The 17,962-nt window shown below is 47.8% G+C and overlaps 1 protein-coding gene across 1 annotated transcript in view; it reads right to left on the reverse strand.

Moving 5' to 3' along the window:
- Positions 1-3,247: 3,247 nt before the first annotated feature.
- Positions 3,248-17,962, reverse strand: part of caly (calcyon neuron-specific vesicular protein) — a 54,968-nt gene continuing 40,253 nt past the window's right edge. Inside the window, exon 5 of the mRNA XM_072491669.1 lies at positions 3,248-7,575. Coding sequence (XP_072347770.1) covers positions 7,372-7,575 — 204 coding nt within the window. The 3' untranslated portion in view covers positions 3,248-7,371. The remainder of the gene's footprint in view (positions 7,576-17,962) is intronic.

The raw sequence follows: 17,962 nt of genomic DNA on the forward strand, positions 1-17,962 counted from the left end.
AGGATTGCAAAGATGATTCTGGACGGGAGCGAAAGCAACAGAGTAGTTGTTATGGGGGACTTTAACTTTCCAAATATTGACTGGGAACGCTATAGTTCGAGTACTTTAGATGGGAACGTTTTTGTCTAATGTGTGCAGGAGGGTTTCCTGACACAGTATGTAGATAGGCCAACGAGAGGCGAGGCCATATTGGATTTGGTACTGGGTAATGAATCAGGACAGGTGTTGGATTTGGAGGTAAGTGAGCACTTTGGTGATAGTGACCACAATTCGATTACGTTTACTTTAGTGATGGAAAGGGATAGGTATATACTGCAGGGCAAGAGTTATATCTGGGGGAAAGGCAATTATGATGCAATGAGGCAAGACTTAGGATGCATCAGATGGAGAGGAAAACTGCAGGGGATGGGCACAATGGAAATGTGGAGCTTGTTCAAGGAACAGCTACTGCGTGTCCTTGATAAGTATGTACCTGTCAGGCAGGGAAGAAGTGGTCGAGCGAGGGAACCGTGGTTTACTAAAGCAGTCGAAACACTTGTCAAGAGGAAGAAGGAGGCTTATGTAAAGATGAGACATGAAGGTTCAGTTAGGGCGCTCGAGAGTTACAAGTTAGCTAGGAAGGACCTAAAGAGAGAGCTAAGAAGAGCCAGGAGGAGACATGAGACGTCTTTGGCAGGTAGGATCAAGGATAACCCTAAAGCTTACTATAGATATGTCAGGAATAAAGGAATGACTAGGGTAAGAGTAGGGCCAGTCAAGGACGGTAGTGGGAAGTTGTGCGTGGAGTCCGAGGAGATAGGAGAGGTGCTAAATGAATATTTTTCGTCAGTATTCACACAGGAAAAAGACAATGTTGTCGAGGAGAATACTGAGATTCAGGCTACTAGACTAGAAGTGCTTGAGGTTCATAAAGAGGAGGAGGCGTTAGCAATTCTGGAAAGTGTGAAAATAGTTAAGTCCCTGGGCCGGATGGGATTTATTCTAGGATTCTCTTGGAAGCTAGGGAGGAGATTGCTGAGCCTTTGGCTTTGACCTTTAAGTCATCTTTGTCTACAGGAATAGTGCCAGAAGACTGGAGGATAGCAAATGTTGTCCCCTTGTTCAAGAAGGGGAGTAGAGACAACCCGGTAACTATAGACCAGTGAGCCTTACTTCTGTTGTGGGCAAAGTCTTGGAAAGGTTTATAAGAGATAGGATGTATAATCATCTGGAAAGGAATAATTTGATTAGATAGTCAACACGGTTTTGTAAGGGTAGATCGTGCCTCACAAACCTTATTGAGTTCTTTGAGAAGGTGACCAAACAGGTGGATGAGGGTAAAGCAGTTGATGTGGTGTATATGGATTTCAGTAAAACGTTTGATAAGATTCCCCACGGTAGGCTACTGCAGAAAATACGGAGGCATGGGATTCAGGGTAATTTTGCAGTTTGGATCAGAAATTGGCTAGCTGGAAGACGACACTATGCACGATGGAAGGGTTGTGGTTGATGGGAAATGTTCAGACTGGTGTCCAGTTACTAGTGGTGTACCACAAGGATCTTTTTTGGGGCCAATGCTGTTTGTCATTTTTATAAATGACCTGGAAGAGGGCGTAGAAGGATGGGTGAGTAAATTTGCAGATGGCACTAAAGTCGGTGGAGTTGTGGACAGTGCGGAAGGATGTTACAAGTTACAGAGGGACATAGATAAGCTGCAGCACTGGGCTGAGAGGCGGCAAATGGAGTTTAATGCAGAAAAGTGTGAGGTGATTCATTTTGGAAGGAATAACAGGAAGACAGAGTACTGGGCTAATGGTAAGATTCTTGGTAGTGTGGATGAGCAGAGATCTCGGTGTCCATGTACATAGATCCCTGAAAGTTGCCACCCAGGTTGAGAGGGTTGTTAAGAAGGTGTACGGTGTGTCAGCTTTTATTGGTAGAGGGATTGAGTTTCGGAGCCATGAGGCCATATTGCAGCTGTACAAAACTCTGGTGCGGCCGAATTTGGAGTATTGCATGCAATTTTGGTCGCCACATTATAGGAAGGATGTGGAAGCATTGGAAAGGGTGCCGAGGAGATTTACCAGAATGTTGCCTGGTATGGAGGGAAGATCTTATGAGGAAAGGCTGAGGGACTTGAAGCTGTTTTCGTTAGAGAGAAGAAGGTTAAGAGGTGACTTAATTGAGGCATACAAGATGATCAGAGGATTGGATAGGGTGGACAGTGAGAGCCTTTTTCCTCGAATGGTGATGTCTAGCACAAGGGGACATAGCTTTAAATTGAGGGGAGATAGATATAGGACAGATGTCAGAGGTAGATTCTTTACTCAGAGAGTAGTAAGGGCGTGGAATGCCCTGCCTGCAACAGTAGTGGACTCACCAACACTAAGGGCATTCAAATGGTCATTGGATAGACATATGGACGATGATGGAGTAGATGGGCTTTAGAGTGGGTTCACAGATCGGCGCAACATCGAGGGCCGAAGGGCCTGTACTGCGCTGTAATGTTCTTTCCTTCCTCCCTTTCCCTTTCCTCCCCCTCACAGAATCATAGAATTTACAGGGCAGGAGGCCATTCAGCCCATCGCGTCTGCATCAGCCCTCAGAAAGAGGACCCCACTTAAGCCCACTCCTCTGCCCTATTCCCGTAACCCAGTAACACCACCTAACCTTTTTAGGACATGGGCAATTTATCATGGCCAATCCACCCAACCTGCACATCTTTGGACTGTAGGAGGAAACCAGAGCACCCGGAAGAAACCTACGCAGACACGGGGAGAAAGTACAAACTCCACACAGACAGTCACCCGAGGCCGGAATTGAACCCGGGTCCCTGGAGCTGTGAGGATAACCACTGTGCCACCGTGCTGTCACATGCTAGTCCAGCTTCCTCTTCGCTGCAACCATGTGTGATGGCTGGAAATCTGTCATAGGCTGATGGGGGCGGGGGGGGGGGGGGGGGGGGGGGGGGGGGGGGTGTGCTGCTGACTGGTGCTGACTTAACCGGAGGGTCACCACACCTCAAGGTTGAGAAAGGGTGAGGGGGGTGGGGGGGACCATCATGAATAACCTCAGCCGCTACGGGAATCGAACCCTTGCTGTGAACCTCGCTCTGCGTCACGAACCAGCCGCCCAGCCAACTGAGCTAAACCAGCCACTGTCTGCCCTTGGCACTCTAGTGATAGGCCAGTGGTTTTGGCTGGAGGCGAGCCCTGGCAACTGGTCATGAGCCACTGATGCACACAAAAAAGCCAAGAGACCCAGAACGGAAGAGGAAACTGTCCATTTATTCATCAGTTTCAAAGCAAGTAATCACTATTTCCATTATGGCACTTAAAACACCTCAAAGTGCTGGCAGCGATGTGAAAGTCACAAGATCTATAAATACATACATACAAAGTGTTGCTAAATTAACAGAGTGTGATACAGTTAACGTTAGCCATACTAAGACGAATACTGACAGAAGTGTCACAACAGTATTACGACATTTATTATACCTATTAGAAGCAGCATCTCATTAGATTTTAGACAAACATAGGTGACCTGCAGAAACTTAATTAAAAATCTGTCAGTTCCAGTACTCCTATTTGCAGTTGAATGCCATGTACATAAATGAATGGGTTAGTTCCACAGCAGGGTAGATTGACATTTATGCCATGATGAAGGCAGTTCCTCCTGATGCAAGTTCCCTTTTGCAAGTTTGTACAGCACTTTATTTGTGCCTGAACTGGTCAAGCTCGGAGTGGCCGGACTTCGGAGTGCTGGCCGCGTGCACTCCAGCAAGATCTCGGGCTGAATTTAAAGTGTCAAGACTTGGAGCTGCACCAAGTGACACGGAGACTTTCACCCAAACTTTATAAAGGACCCAAGTGCTGGGACATCTGAAAACTCGAGAAATCGACAGGGCTAAAATGACTGTCAGCTCTACCATTTTTTCCAGTCTGCTCTGACCCTTTTACATGTTTTGGCAGCAGACAAAGCTGCCTCTTAATTTACTCACCATCCTGAACTCTTGGGTGATCCTAAACAAGCACAGGATCATTTCCTCCACCTTCATCGGGTTCAGATAATCTGCTCTACACAATTGCTCCCTCCAGAAACATCCTCCATAACTTGCACACATTTAGTTACACTTTTTGTCTTTATGAATCTAAAGCGGCGGCAATTATTGATTCTTTGATCGACTGGGCTGTGTGTATGAATGTGTATCCCGGCCTACCTCTTTCGATGCCTGTGACTCAACCTACAGCCACTCATTTCCAAAGCCTGCTGTGAATCATTTTGCCAGGTCTGTAAATAGAGCAATGTAACTCCTTACTGACTGCTAGGATAAATAATGTAGCTTGTTCTGAAGGCAATAACTCGCACCAATGTACGCCTAACATCTACTGAAGCACACATTCCAAAGTAGCTACTGCCACGATATTTAAGCCATAGCTTTATACAGGCCAGTTCTGGGACATAGTCTAGAAACTCCTCTGGTGACAATACCTCTTCAGCTAGGAAAACTGTGAAAGAAGAAAAAAATCAATGGTGGGACGATGTAGCTTCTCTGGGGAAATGTTCTCTCAATATAGCAGAAGGAACATAATCATCATAGAATCCCTACAGTGCAGAATGAGGTCATTCGGCCCATCGAGTCTGCATCGATCCTTTGAAAGAGCACTCCCCCTACGCCCAGTCCCCCGCCCTATTCCAATAACCCCTTAATGTAAGTCGCACATCTTTGGACACGAAGGGGCAATTTATCGAGGCCAATCCACCTAATCAACACATTATTGGACTGTGGGGGGGAACCGGAGCATCCGGAGGAAACCCACCCAGACACCGGGAGAACGTGCAAACTCCACACAGTCACGTGCAAACTCCACATAGTCACCCGAGGCCGGAATTGAACCCGGGACCCTAACGCGGTGAGGCCTTAGGGCGCGAAGTACCACCTTACAGTGAGAAGTAAATACAGACACATTCCTCCAACCGCTGCTCACACAATATGAGCGAGATAATAAAAGAGCAGCAGTGATATATATATATATACATATCCGTCCAAAATTTGAAGAGAGTGCAGGAACGATTCAAGAGAATGGTTCCAGGGATAGGGCGGTTTGGTGGCACAGTGGTTAGCACTGCTGAACACGGCGCCAAGGACCCGGGTTCGATCCCGTCCCAGCGTCAGTTTGTGTGGAGTTTGCACATTCCCCCCCGTGTTTGCGTGGGTTTCGTCCCCACAACACAAAGATGTGCAGGCTAGGTGGATTGGCCACACTAAATTGCCCCTTATATGGGAAAAAAAAATAATAATTGGGTACTCTAAATTTAGAAAAAGAAAGAGAATAGTTTCAGGGATGGAAACTCCAGTTATGAGGATAGATTGGAGAGTTGGGACTGTTCTCTATGGAGAGAAGACGGTTGAGAGGAGGTTTGATAGAGATGTTCAAAATCGAGAGGGGTCTGGACAGAGTTGACTGGGAGAAACTGTTCCCGCCTATGGAAGGATCGAAACTAAGAGGACGCAGATTTAAAATAATTGGTAAAAGAAACACGAGTGATGTGTGGAAAAACTTTCTCACGCAGCGAGTGGTTAAGGTCTGGAATGCTCTGCCTGAGAGTGGGGTGGGAGGCAGGTTCAATCGAAGCATTAAAGAAGGAATTCGACCGAAAAGGAGGAATGTGCAGGGTTCCGGGGAGAATGGTACCAGGTGAGGGCCGGTGCCGCCACCATGGGCCGAATTTGCAGTAGCATAGATTCATAACAGACAAGAACAAGGTTACGTGGGACGGCACAGTGGTTAGCACTGCTGCCGCACGGCACCGAGGACCCGGGTTCGATCCCGGCCCCGGGTCACTGTCCGTGTGCAGTTTGCACATTCTCCCCGTGTCTACGTGGGTCTCAGCCACCACAGCCCAAAAAGATGTGCAGGGTATGTGAATTGGCCACGCTAAATTGTCCCTTCATTGGAAAAAAAGGAATTGGGTATTCTAAATTAATTTTTTTTTAAAAAGACTGGGCAGCTACAATAAATCATTGTGTTTCTGTGCTTGTCAGGCTGTTTAACATGAATCATAGAATCTCTACACTGTAGAAGGAGGCCATTCAGCCCATCGAGTCTGCACCGATTCACTCCGTCCTATACCTATAGCCTAATCTGTACATTCCTGGACACTAAGGGCAATTTATCACGGCCAATCCACCTAACTCGCACATCTTTGGACTGTGGGAGGAAACCGGGGCACCCGGTGGAAACCCACGCAGGCACGGGGAGAACGTGAAAACGCCACACAGACAGTTGTCCGAGGCCGGAATTGAACCCGGGTCCCGTGCACCGTCAGGCAGCCACGCTAACCGCTGTGCCACCAATGGTGACGCCACAATTGGTAACTCTCCAAGATTTTGCAGTGGGGCCATTGCGAAAGTCCAAAGAATAATATCAATGTTACTGATGCGGTGGAATAGTCACAAAACCAGATAATGGTTGCCAGGTATAGATTAACCCATTCATTGGGAACATTGGAATAATGAAAGCTAATAACATTAATCATTTCACGAAAGAGGCGGAGTTATCTGTAATCTTGGGGTTACATCCCTTCATAATCCATGCAATTTATCTTTGCCTTCCCACAGTTTCACTGCAACCCACAGGTCCTAAAGGTCAACATTATTTTCAGCCATAGATGTGAGGGGAGTGAGCGGGTTTTGTTAAACCAAAAGAAATTGAAGCCACAAATTTGGGGCTTGGATTTGGAATCACCTCCTTCAGTTGTAAATCATGAGCTCGCCAGCCCTTTCGCACTGTTAACAATCGTTTGTTGCCGAGTTTCCATGCTTAATAATGAATAGTAAGGTTTAGGTGGGAAAAGACGATAACATTATTGAATTTGGATCGTGTGAAATGACCGGAATAATCACAGCAAGGCCTGGGAATATTTGTGCATACTTCAGACAGCGGACACTGGTGAATTGGCTCCGTACTGTACTGCCTGAATCCACGATTCATTTCTTGAAAACCCTGTTTGAAAACTGGAGCCTGAGGCCTAATGTCTATAAAGTGTGTTGATAGTAAGATTCCTGTTTCTGCTATCTTCCCTACTGCAGCCATACTGGGTTTTCTGAGAGCTGACCCAGTTAGCTTTCCGTTTTCGCCCGAACACTGATTCAAGCAAACCAACCAAATTTAATTATGTCAAGTGAATTGATTGTGGTTCCCATATATACACACACACCAACAGCGACATGTACATAGACACTCACACGCATACCCACACTCACCCAGACACACACACATATCCCTAAGAGAAAGAATTATTATTTGAAAAGAGAATTATGTAATGCCTGGAGTACTTCAGAATTTCAATCAACAATAAGAGATTAATTTGTTTTCCTTCTTTAATCTTCTATTGATGGGAGCTGTTAGGGTCCTCTTTCGATTTAGCTGGTCCTTTCAAGGCAGGAAGCACCGGTAGCCATGGTGATGACAGATCGGGGATGGTTCTCTTAGCCTGGCTTAAGTGGCTAATAACCGTGTAGAGACTTCCGCGGGGACCTGCTTCCTGCTCCGAGTAATACATCTCCAGAGCTGCTGGGGTACAGTGCTTATGCTGCAGGACAGAACAAAAAGCAGAGTGTGACAATTACACAGCTCACCCAGAGGGATCCTTACCACACCCTCCACCAACGTTCCCCCCCCCCCCCCGAACTTATATTTATATAACCATGCAGCGAAAAGAGGGGGTCTTCAAGAACCTCCGACCGGCCGTCGTTTTGGCTCAAGGCCAACATGTCCCCCAGTCCTTCATCAGAAGTGCTAGCTCATACATTGACAAGAACGTCAGCATAATGGCATAACAGTACAAGACAAGAAAACTTTGCCCATGAAAGCAGCACAACAACTGTTTCAAGTTCTAGTGGCCCGTGGGCTACTGTCTCAGTCTCGCTGCGCCCAACCTGTGCCAATTGGGTACATGTGTGAGAAATCTCAGCTCCTTCGCTGAGCCCACCAGCTTTTAAAAAAAATATATTCCCCCCCCACCCCACCCACTCTGCAATTTATTTTTAAATTGGAGAGAACAAACTCGGGCAGGAGTGGTGCAGCGCCTAGCACGTCCTCGACAATACATCCTGTCGCACTGCTGTTGCCATGGTGAATGACAAATTTTCAAGTGGCCTCACAACGTGACATATCACACTGGTGATATAACCGCTGTCAGGATCTCTCACATTGTACAATAATGGTTTAAGTGTGACTCCTTTTTCCAGACACAGGAATACAATTACTGAATTTGCTCCTTTAGAAGCTGCCCAGTTGTGCAATCAAATTGTGCATTCGATACAAATCAGAACTTCCATTGCAGGCTTTATTGCGGCTCCACGTGAACCTTTATAAACTACATTCATGTCACTGCTGATGCTCGGCAAGTTAACCAATTATAATTTAAATGCGATGTTTGCTTCTTAAATATCATCTGGCATGTTTCATAGAATCCCTAAAGGGCCACCGAAGAGCAACCCACCAGGCCTCACTCCGCTGCCCCAACCCTGTAACCTCAGCGAGCCGACATACCTTTGGACACTAAGAGGCAATCTATTATGGCCAATCCACCTAATTTGCATATCTTTGGACTGTGGGGGGAAACCAGAGCACCCGGATGAAACCTACGCAGACACGGGAAGAACGTGCAGACTCCACATAGACCGGAATTGATCCCGGGTCCCTGGAGCGGTGAGCCCAGGTATATCCTGGACATAAAAAAACAGGGCAAATCCTACCCGGGCTATGACCATCCCATGAGCTTACTCTCGGTCTTCAGTAAAGTGATGGAGTCATCATGAAGGAGTCATCAACACTGCTCGCAAGTGGCATTTACATGGCAATATTCTGCTCACTAATGCTCAGTTTGGGTTCTGCCAAGATCACTCAGCTCCTGATCTCATTACAGCCTTGGTTCAAACCTGGACAAAAGATCTGAACTCCTTGACAAAGCAGTGTTTGATCCCACATGGCATCAAGGGGTCAATGAGAATCGGGGGGAGAACTGTCCGTTGGTCAGAGTCATACCCAGCACAAAAAGCGATGGTTGGGTTTGCTGGAAGTCAGTCACCTCAGTTCCAAGGCAGCACTGCAGGAGTTCCTCAGGATGGTGACTGCGGCCCAACCACCTTCAGCTGCTTCATCAATGACCTTCCCTCCACTGTATGGTCAGTAGTGGGGTTGTTTGCTGATGACTGCACAACATTCAGCATAATTCACGACTCCTCAGATACTGAAGCAGTCCATTATCAAATGCAAGAAGACCTGGACAACATCCAGGCTTGGGCTGACAAGTGGTAAATACAAGTGCCAGACAATGACCATCTCCGACAAGAGAATCTAACCATCACCACTTGACATTCAATAGCATTACCACCGCTGAATCCCGTACTATCAACATCCATCCACCAGAACCTGAACTGGACTAATCATATAAATACTGTAGCAAGTAACTTGCCCAAAGTCTGTCCACCAACTACAAGGCACAAGTCAGGAGTGTAATGGAATACTCTCCACTTGCCTGGATGAGAGCAGCTCCAACAACACTAAAGAAGCTCAACACCACCCAGGACAAAGCAGCCCGCTTGATTGGCACCCCTTCCAAAAACATTCAAACCCTCCACCAACACACAGTATCAATAGTGTGTACCATCTACAAGATGCACTGCAGGAACTCATCGATGCAAGGCTCCTTCCACAGCACCTTCCAAACCTGCAACCTCTACCATCTAGCTGGACAAGGGCAGCAGGCACATGGGAACAAACAACACCTGGGAGGTCCCTCCAAGCCCCTCACCATCCTGAATTGGAAATATGTCGCCGTTCCTTCACTGTCGCTGGGCCAAAACTCCGTATCTCCTTTCCTGACCACTGTGGATGGACCTGCACCACATGGACTGCAGCGGTTCAAGAGCGCAGCTCACCACCACCTTCTGAAGGGCCATTATGGGTAGGGCAATAAGCGCTGGTCTAGTCAGCGACACCCTTCCTCATGAAAGAATAAAAATTCAAGAGGGAGTGAACATTCACTAAACTTATCCCTGCAATGGCAGGAGGGCCCTCTGAGGAGAGATTGAGGATGGGCCTGTATTCTCTACAGTTTAGAAGAATAAGAGGCAATGTGAATAAAACATATGAAATTCTTACAGGTTATGACAGGATAGATGCAGGACAGATGAATTCCCTGGCTGTAAGGGAATCTAGAACCAGGGAACAGAATTAGAGGCAGGTTATGTCTTCACTCAGAAGGTGGTGAATCTTTGGAATTCACCACCCCAGAGGGCTGTGGAAGCAAAGTCATTAAGTATATTCCAGAGATCAATAGGGTCCTACCCATTAAAGACATCAAGGGATATGGAGATAGTGCAGGAAAATGATTGGGATAGGAGAGCAGCCATTACCTAGTTGAATGGCAGAGCAGGCTCGAGGGGCCGAATATTCCTGCTCCTACTTCCTGTGCTCCTACGTGCTGATGGCTCGGGCAAGAGGCACATCAGGTGGGGGATTCCATGAGGGGAAAAAAATGCAGAAGGAACAAAACTCCTCAGTCTCCCCTCGCTGCTCTCTAAATGCTTCAATTTTTCTCGGAGGCCGTGTTGCTTGTACAGTGAAAGTTCCGGGGCCTAAGCTGTCCCCTGCATTTTTCGAATGCAGTCCTCTCAAAACACATCCCCAATGTCACTTGCAAATTAATCCGCCCGGGAAACCTGCACATTGGTGAACGGGGTAATTTTCCAGTGTAATTACAGTGCAATGGACATTGAGGAAATTCATAATAAATTACGAAATAAAACTAATATTAGAGAGAACCCAGTCTCTGATGAACGCTTGGATCACGATATGTCACTGTATTATAAAGGGCCATTGCGTCGCAGCTGCCTAGTCACATGAACATGATGTGGCTCTGTTCTCCGTCCCCAGACATTAAGAAAGCAAATGATGAAATCATAAATCGATTTTGGGAAAATGTGCATGCGAAGTTTACTGAAATGCTGCCCAAGAGATGTACACTAAAATCTAGGGCACATTCGCACAGCAAGGTCAGCATCGTCACAAACTGATTTCACTTATGCACGGGGGGCCAAATTGCCAGCTTAATTTGGAATTCATTCATGGAATTAATGGCCTGATTCTGGAGTAAGGCGGGGAGAGACTCTTGTGGGTGGACTGCCTTGGTCTGACACACTGCCGAATACAACTCGAGTGGAGTGGCAAACCTGCCGTGTGACGTGCTTGGGAAGAGCCGGGCCGCTTTGCGAGTCCACTTGACCTGAGCTGAAAATGTTCGAGAATCCGGGACCCCCGTATTCTTCAGCATTTCAGCTTCTAACGACTGGAAAAGTTCACCACCCAATCATGCGCCCAGCTCCACCCTGAACCAAACTGTTCCAGTTTCTGACAGACAGGAATAGGTGTCCAAACTAACATTGCCCCATCCTAAAACAATGGATTTACAGAATCGTACAGAAGAATGCCATTCAGCCCGTCTTGTCAGTGAAGGAGTTATCCCGTTTGTCCCACTAGCCGTTTTCCCCCCACAGCCCTGTCTGTAAACATCGCCTTTACGGGAACATTTCCAATTCCTTTTCGTAAGTTATTACTGAATCTGTTCCCTTGCAGACAGTCCATCACAGATCATAAAACCGGTGTAAAACGAAAATCACTCACGGTCCCTCCGAATCTTTTTACCAATTATCTTAAATGTATCAGCTCTCCTTATCGACCACCAGTTCCATGCCCACCACCAACCCTCTATTCTATCAAAACACTTAACACCTGGATTAAATCTCCATTTAAGTGAGCAATCTCAGCTTCTTCACTCTCTCGATATTCATTCATTTCTTGTACCACTCTGGAAAATCTCCTCCACACTCATTCCAAACCCCTGACAGTTATCCTAAGATATGGCGGCCAGAAGTGGACCCAATTCTCCATCCTTTCATAGGATGTGGGGAATCATCGGCAAGGCCAGCATCTATTACCCTTCCCTTTTTTGCTGGGCCATTTTGGAGGACACTTATAGGTCTGTTGTCACATGTAGGCCAGATCAGGGAATGGATGGCAGATTTCCTTCCCTAAGGGACACACCGGTGGTGTTTTAAACCAAAATTGATGATAATTTCATGGTCATCATTACTGGCACTAGCTCTATATTTGAAATGAAATGAAATGAAAATCGCTTATTGTCACAAGTAGGCTTCAAATGAAGTTACTGTGAAAAGCCCCGAGTCGCCTGTTCAGGGAGGCTGGTATGGGAATTGAACCGTGCTGCTGGCCTGCCTTTTTCTTCTTTAAAAGCCAGCGATTTAGCCCTGTGCTAAACCAGCCCCGGTACATATTTCAGATGTATTGATCCATCAGCTGCCATGACAGTATTTGAACTCGTGAACTCACAGCATTAGCTCCACACACACACAGGGGCATTTTAAAAATCTAGGCCGCAATATTAGCTCAGTTTACATTCTCTCGAACTGTTTCCTTTCCTAGGGGAAATGTGCCAACCACAATCAAATGACCATAATTTACCCAGCCCATTGTTAAAACCTCTCTCTGTGCCTTTGGTACGTTGCAGTTACTTCAGAAAAACAGGAATTATTTATTGATCAGCTGCATCCAGATGCACTGCAAATTAAGCTCGAAAAGCCAATTTAAAAAATGCTTTTTTGGAGATAAACTTTAGCAGCTTTTTGTCGTATCTCTTATTCTCAGCACTTATTCACGATTAACCTTTATGCAAGAGATAACCAGTTTAAAGTGACAGTTACAATGTGAGGGAGTGTCAAGGACACAAACGATTTATGTTTTAATCAGAAAGACAGTCATTGCCTTGAGAAACATCTGTGCCAAAACCGCCCATCTCTGTCCAAAAGACACGGACACAGAGGCCTTAGGGGTGGACGTGAACAGGAGGAAGGAGGCCATGTTTCACTGGGGGGATAAGTGGCCCTCTCGGAACATTCTCAGAAGGGATTGGATGTATCTTCCCTGAAGGACATTAGTGAACAAGTTGAGTATTTAATGACATGGTTATCATAGAGTCACTTTTACTGTTGTCAATTTTGGATTTCCAGATCTAAAAAAAAACTAAGTTCCCAAGTTTCCATGCTGGGATTTGAACTCGCATTCGCGTCCGACCTCTGGGCGGCAGTGCAGAACCACAGCCACTCATCATACCCATTTTAGCAGGAGGTATAAAGCTTGAAGAGGAGGCCATTTTTGGTGGTGGATAATCCATCCAGGAGGCCCGAGGTTGCTTATGGATTAGGCCTCAGTAGGGCCTCATTCACATTATCCAGGCAACCCGCCAGTGCCTGTAGTGTCTGCACACCCATCTGCAGGAATAACGTTCAGGGTGCTTGCCTAGCTGCATGGCAGTGGGATGGAGGTCAATCCTGAGCAGGGAGTTCCAGAGGGGGCAGTGTGACACCCTCGGGAGACAGGACATTGCTCCCTGAACTTATGCATTCTTCAGCATTCCTGGTAGTGGAGAGGAAGTCTGGTGTTTGAGGCTCAGATCAGGCCCGAACAGAATGTCTGGATCCCGCACCATTAGAACAAGCTGTCAGGGAGAGACATTGATGTTCCGAGGCAGGAGAGAAAGGTTTCTGGCAATGGACTGAAAACAATGGCTTCAGTTTTCAACTTGTGCAACCGGAGTCATTTGTGACTCATCATTAAGCAACGGCGGTATTTTAGGGATTTCTTTATGCAGAACATAAAACAGTATTGTTGGTACCCCCATGTTCGCTTCACAATTTTTATTGATTAATTAACTCAATATCGCTTCTCATTGAGTCAAAACCGTTAATCTGACAGAAGCGAGGATTCCATGAATCAGAACATGGGAGTTCTTTACAATGACCCAAAATCTTACAGCACAGAAACTGGCCACCTGAGCTGAACAGGTTCACACCCCTGTGTTCACACCATCACACAGGATCCACATTACCACTTCACGTCATTTCAACCTATCATCACATCCTCTTATTCCTACACCCTCACTTGCTTATGTCGTCCCCCTCAAATGCATCTGTGTCATTTGCCTTGACCAATCTGTGTGGTAGCAAAGTTCCACACTCTCACCACTTTCTGGTTATTTGCAGTTATTATATATTTATGGCCCCGAGTTCTGGACTTGTTGCAGGTTAAGAGGGCGGCACGGTAGCACAGTGGTTAGCACTGTTGCTTCACAGCTCCAGGTTCGATTCCCTTCTTGGGTCACTGTCTGTGCAGAGTCTGCACGTTCTCCCCGTGTCTGCGTGGATTTCCTCCGGGTGCTCCTGTTTCCTCCCACAAGTCCCGAAAGGCGCGCTTGTTAGGTGAATTGGACATTCTGAATTCTTCCTCAGTGTGCCCGAACAGGCCCCGGAATGTGGCGACTAGGGGATTTTCGCAGTAACTTGATTGCAGTGTTAATGTAAGCCTACTTGTGACACTAATAAAGATTATTAAATTGCCCGTTGGTGTCCAAAAATGTGTAGATTAGGTGGGGTTAGAGGGATGGGGAGTGGGCTGCCCCAGGGTGCTCTTGGTAGGACCAGTACGGATTCAATGGGCCGAATGGCCTACCTCTGCACCGTAGCGATTCTCTGGATTCTACGCTACTCTTCAGAACATCGAAGATCTTTAACAGCTCACTTCTCATCCTTCTCAATCTTAAGGAAAAGAGTCAGCTGCTTGTTCTTTCCTGATGGTCTCTCTTGTCCCACTCCACAGTGTGAACTAGCCATTTACCCCACTCCTAGCTCCCAGTTCTGGTGAATTGCCATTGGCTCTGTACCAGCGTCAGCATTAAAAAGGCATCCAATGGCTGGAGCTAAGGGGGGAATCCATTAATCTGGAGAAGCAGTTGTCATCCCACACGGGTATAGATGAGAAACTGTTTCTATAATTGCTAGCATCGATGTGGGCCTCACGTTGTGCCAAAGATGTTCGAATGCTATGGTTTAACGGGAATTGCAATTATAAATCATCCCCACAGCTTTGTACAGCAAAGCCATATCCATAATTTACCAATTAATATGATAGATGGTATTTATTTTGTCGGCCCTTTTTAAATAATTGGTGTAATTTAACTAATAAACAAAGTAAAGTGTCACTGTTGGACATGGTTTCAATGCAAGAAACCAACCCATACAAATGTATTGATGAGTTCATTCTGAGCAGCTGATATTTTCATTGAATTACTGGGGGAGTTACATCCAACAGCAACTAAAAATGGGCAGTAGCGTGGGGCGGGATCATCTCGTTTAAGGTTCAGGTAGACAGGGAGACAAGAGAGGAGCAGCAATGGCTGGTGAGGAGGAAGGAGTTTTCATAGAATCTACAGTGCAAAAGGAGGCCATTCGGCACATCGAGTCTGCACCGGCTCTTGGAAAGAGCACCCTACCCAAGCCCACACCACCCTATCCCCATAACCCAGTAACCCCACTCAACCAACACTAAGGGCAATTTTGGACACTAAGGGCAATTTAGCATGGCCAATCCACCTAACCTGCACATCTTTGGACTGTGGGAGGAAACCGGAGCACCCGGAGGAAACCCACGCACACACGGGGAGAACGTGCAGACTCCGCACAGACAGTGACCCAGCCGGGAATCGAACCTGGGACCATGGAGCTGTGAAGCAATTGCGCTAACCACTATGCTACCGTGCAGACACGGTTTGACCTTCTGCCCACAGGGAAGGCAGTTCAACAATTAAGGCAGGGGAAGGGGGTAGTGTATGAATATGGGGAGAAGGCCAGTCTGCTGGCAGGCCAACTCCACCGGCAGGTGGCTTCCCAAGAGATTGTTCATATCCGGGATGGGACGGGGGAGTTGGTGGCGGTGCCGGAGCAGGTGATCAAGGTATTTGAGGGGTTTTATAAAAAGATGTATAGGTCCGAGCCCCCAGGGGATGAGTCGGATATGAGGGATTTGTTTGGGGGGTGTTGGAATGTCCTAGGGTAGGAGAGGAAGAGAGGGCAGGGCTGGAAGGGCCAGTGGAGATGGAGGAGGTTCCAGTGGCGATTGGAAAGATGTAAATGGCAAGGCGCCAGGACCGGATGAGTACCCGGTGGATTTTATCAGGAGTTTTTGGATAGGTTGGTGTCGCTGTTGGTGGAAATGTTCGAAGGTGCTGTGGTTAAGGGGGCACTCCTGGAGATGGTGGGATAGGCATTCATTTCGTTGTTGTTAAAAAAGGTTAAGGACCCAATGGAGTGTAGGTTGTATAGGCCGATATCTCTGGTAAATGTGGATGCCAGAATCCTGGCCATGGTGTTGACGGTTAGGTTGGAAGAGTGCCTTCCCCAGGTGATTGGGGAGGATCAGACAGGTTCCTGAAGAGTAGGCAGTTGTCTTCGAACCTGGGGCTTTTGTTAAATGTGGTGCTCTCCCCATCGGAGCGGAGGGAGCCAGAGGTGGATGCGGAGAAGGCATTTGACCATGTGGAGTGGAGCTATTTGCAGTGTTGGAGAGATTTAGGATTGGGCCTACATTTGTGGTGTGGGTCAAATTGTTTTATAGGGAACCCAAGGCGAATGTGCGTGTAAATGAGTGAATTCGGGGTACTTTCAATTACATCGGGCAACGCGGTCAGGGGTTTTTGTTTTTTGGTTTTGCTTTGTTGGGTTGTATGCTTAGCATGTTAAAATGTTAAAAATCGAATAAAAATATTTTCAAAAAATAAAAAATGGGTGCCGGGATTGTGATGTGGGATTAATCCGCGGTCGGTAACTGAGACGCAGTTGGTGGGCCAACTCTGTGCTGCCTGATCAGCCTCCAGCCAGTTTGGTTATCACATTTCTGGTCGGTTGGATGTGGAATCTGACAGGCAGTGAATGTGACCTGGGACACTCAACATGGGATAACACGAGCTTCAAGGTTCTGCATCGGCAGAGGTAGAAGGCTGGGCAATGGGAGCAGACAGATAGCCATGGAGGTCAATGACAGGGGTCAAATAGCGAAGACTGGATGCAGTGCGTAAAATGTTCAATGACCTCACAGGAGTGGCTAAGGTGAGTGACTGCATCTTCAAATGCCATGGGCGGGATTCTCCCGTACCCAGCGGGGCGGGGGGTCCTGGCGGGACGGAGTGGCGTGAACCAGTCCGGCATCGGGCTGCCCCAAAAGGTGCGGAATCCTCCGCACCTTCAGGGGCCAAGCCCGCCCTGGAGTGACTGGCGCCACGCCGGCTGGCGAGATAAGGGCCTGGCGCCCCGCCAACCGGTGCCAAAGGGCCTCCGCTGGCCGGTGCGAGTCGGCGCATACGCGGGACTGCCAGTGTGTGCTGGCGTCATCCCCGCGCATGCGCACAGGGATTCACTTCCGCACCAGGAATGGCGGATGACCACGGCCTCCGGTGCGGAAGGAATAGTGTGCCCCCGCAACGCAGGCCCGCCCGCGGATCGGTGGGCCCCAACCACGGGCCAGGCCACCGTGGGGGCACCTCCCAGGGCCAGATCCCCCCCGCGACCCCACCAAGAACCCCGGAGCCCGCCCGCGCCGCCAGGTCCCGCTGGTAAGGGACCAACTCTAATTTACGCCAGCGGGACCGGCATAGAGTGGGCGGGACATCGGCCCATTGCGGGCCTGAGAATCCAGACAGCCCTGGGACCCATTGAGTTACGCCGGACCCCGCCATTCTCCGAGGCAGGCAGGCAACTCACGCCGGTTTTTTGGGGAGGGGGGGGGGAAGAGAATTGGGAGGACGGCGGGAGCGGGATTCACGCCGAACCCCGGTGATTCTCCCACCAGGGGTGGTCAGATCAACAACATCAGTGAATCAGGTTCAACAATTAGACAATGGATTTATGGTCATCATTAGACTTTTAATTCCAGATTTTTATTGAATTCAAATTTCTGCCGTGGCGGGATTTGAACCTGGGCCCGAGATCTTGGTCTGGATTACTAGTCCAGTGATAATACCACTGTGCCACTACCTCCCCTGATGCGTGAACTGTACCACGAGCCTC

Source organism: Scyliorhinus torazame, chromosome 28 (genome assembly GCF_047496885.1).
Source record: "Scyliorhinus torazame isolate Kashiwa2021f chromosome 28, sScyTor2.1, whole genome shotgun sequence".
Classification (NCBI taxonomy): domain Eukaryota; kingdom Metazoa; phylum Chordata; class Chondrichthyes; order Carcharhiniformes; family Scyliorhinidae; genus Scyliorhinus; species Scyliorhinus torazame.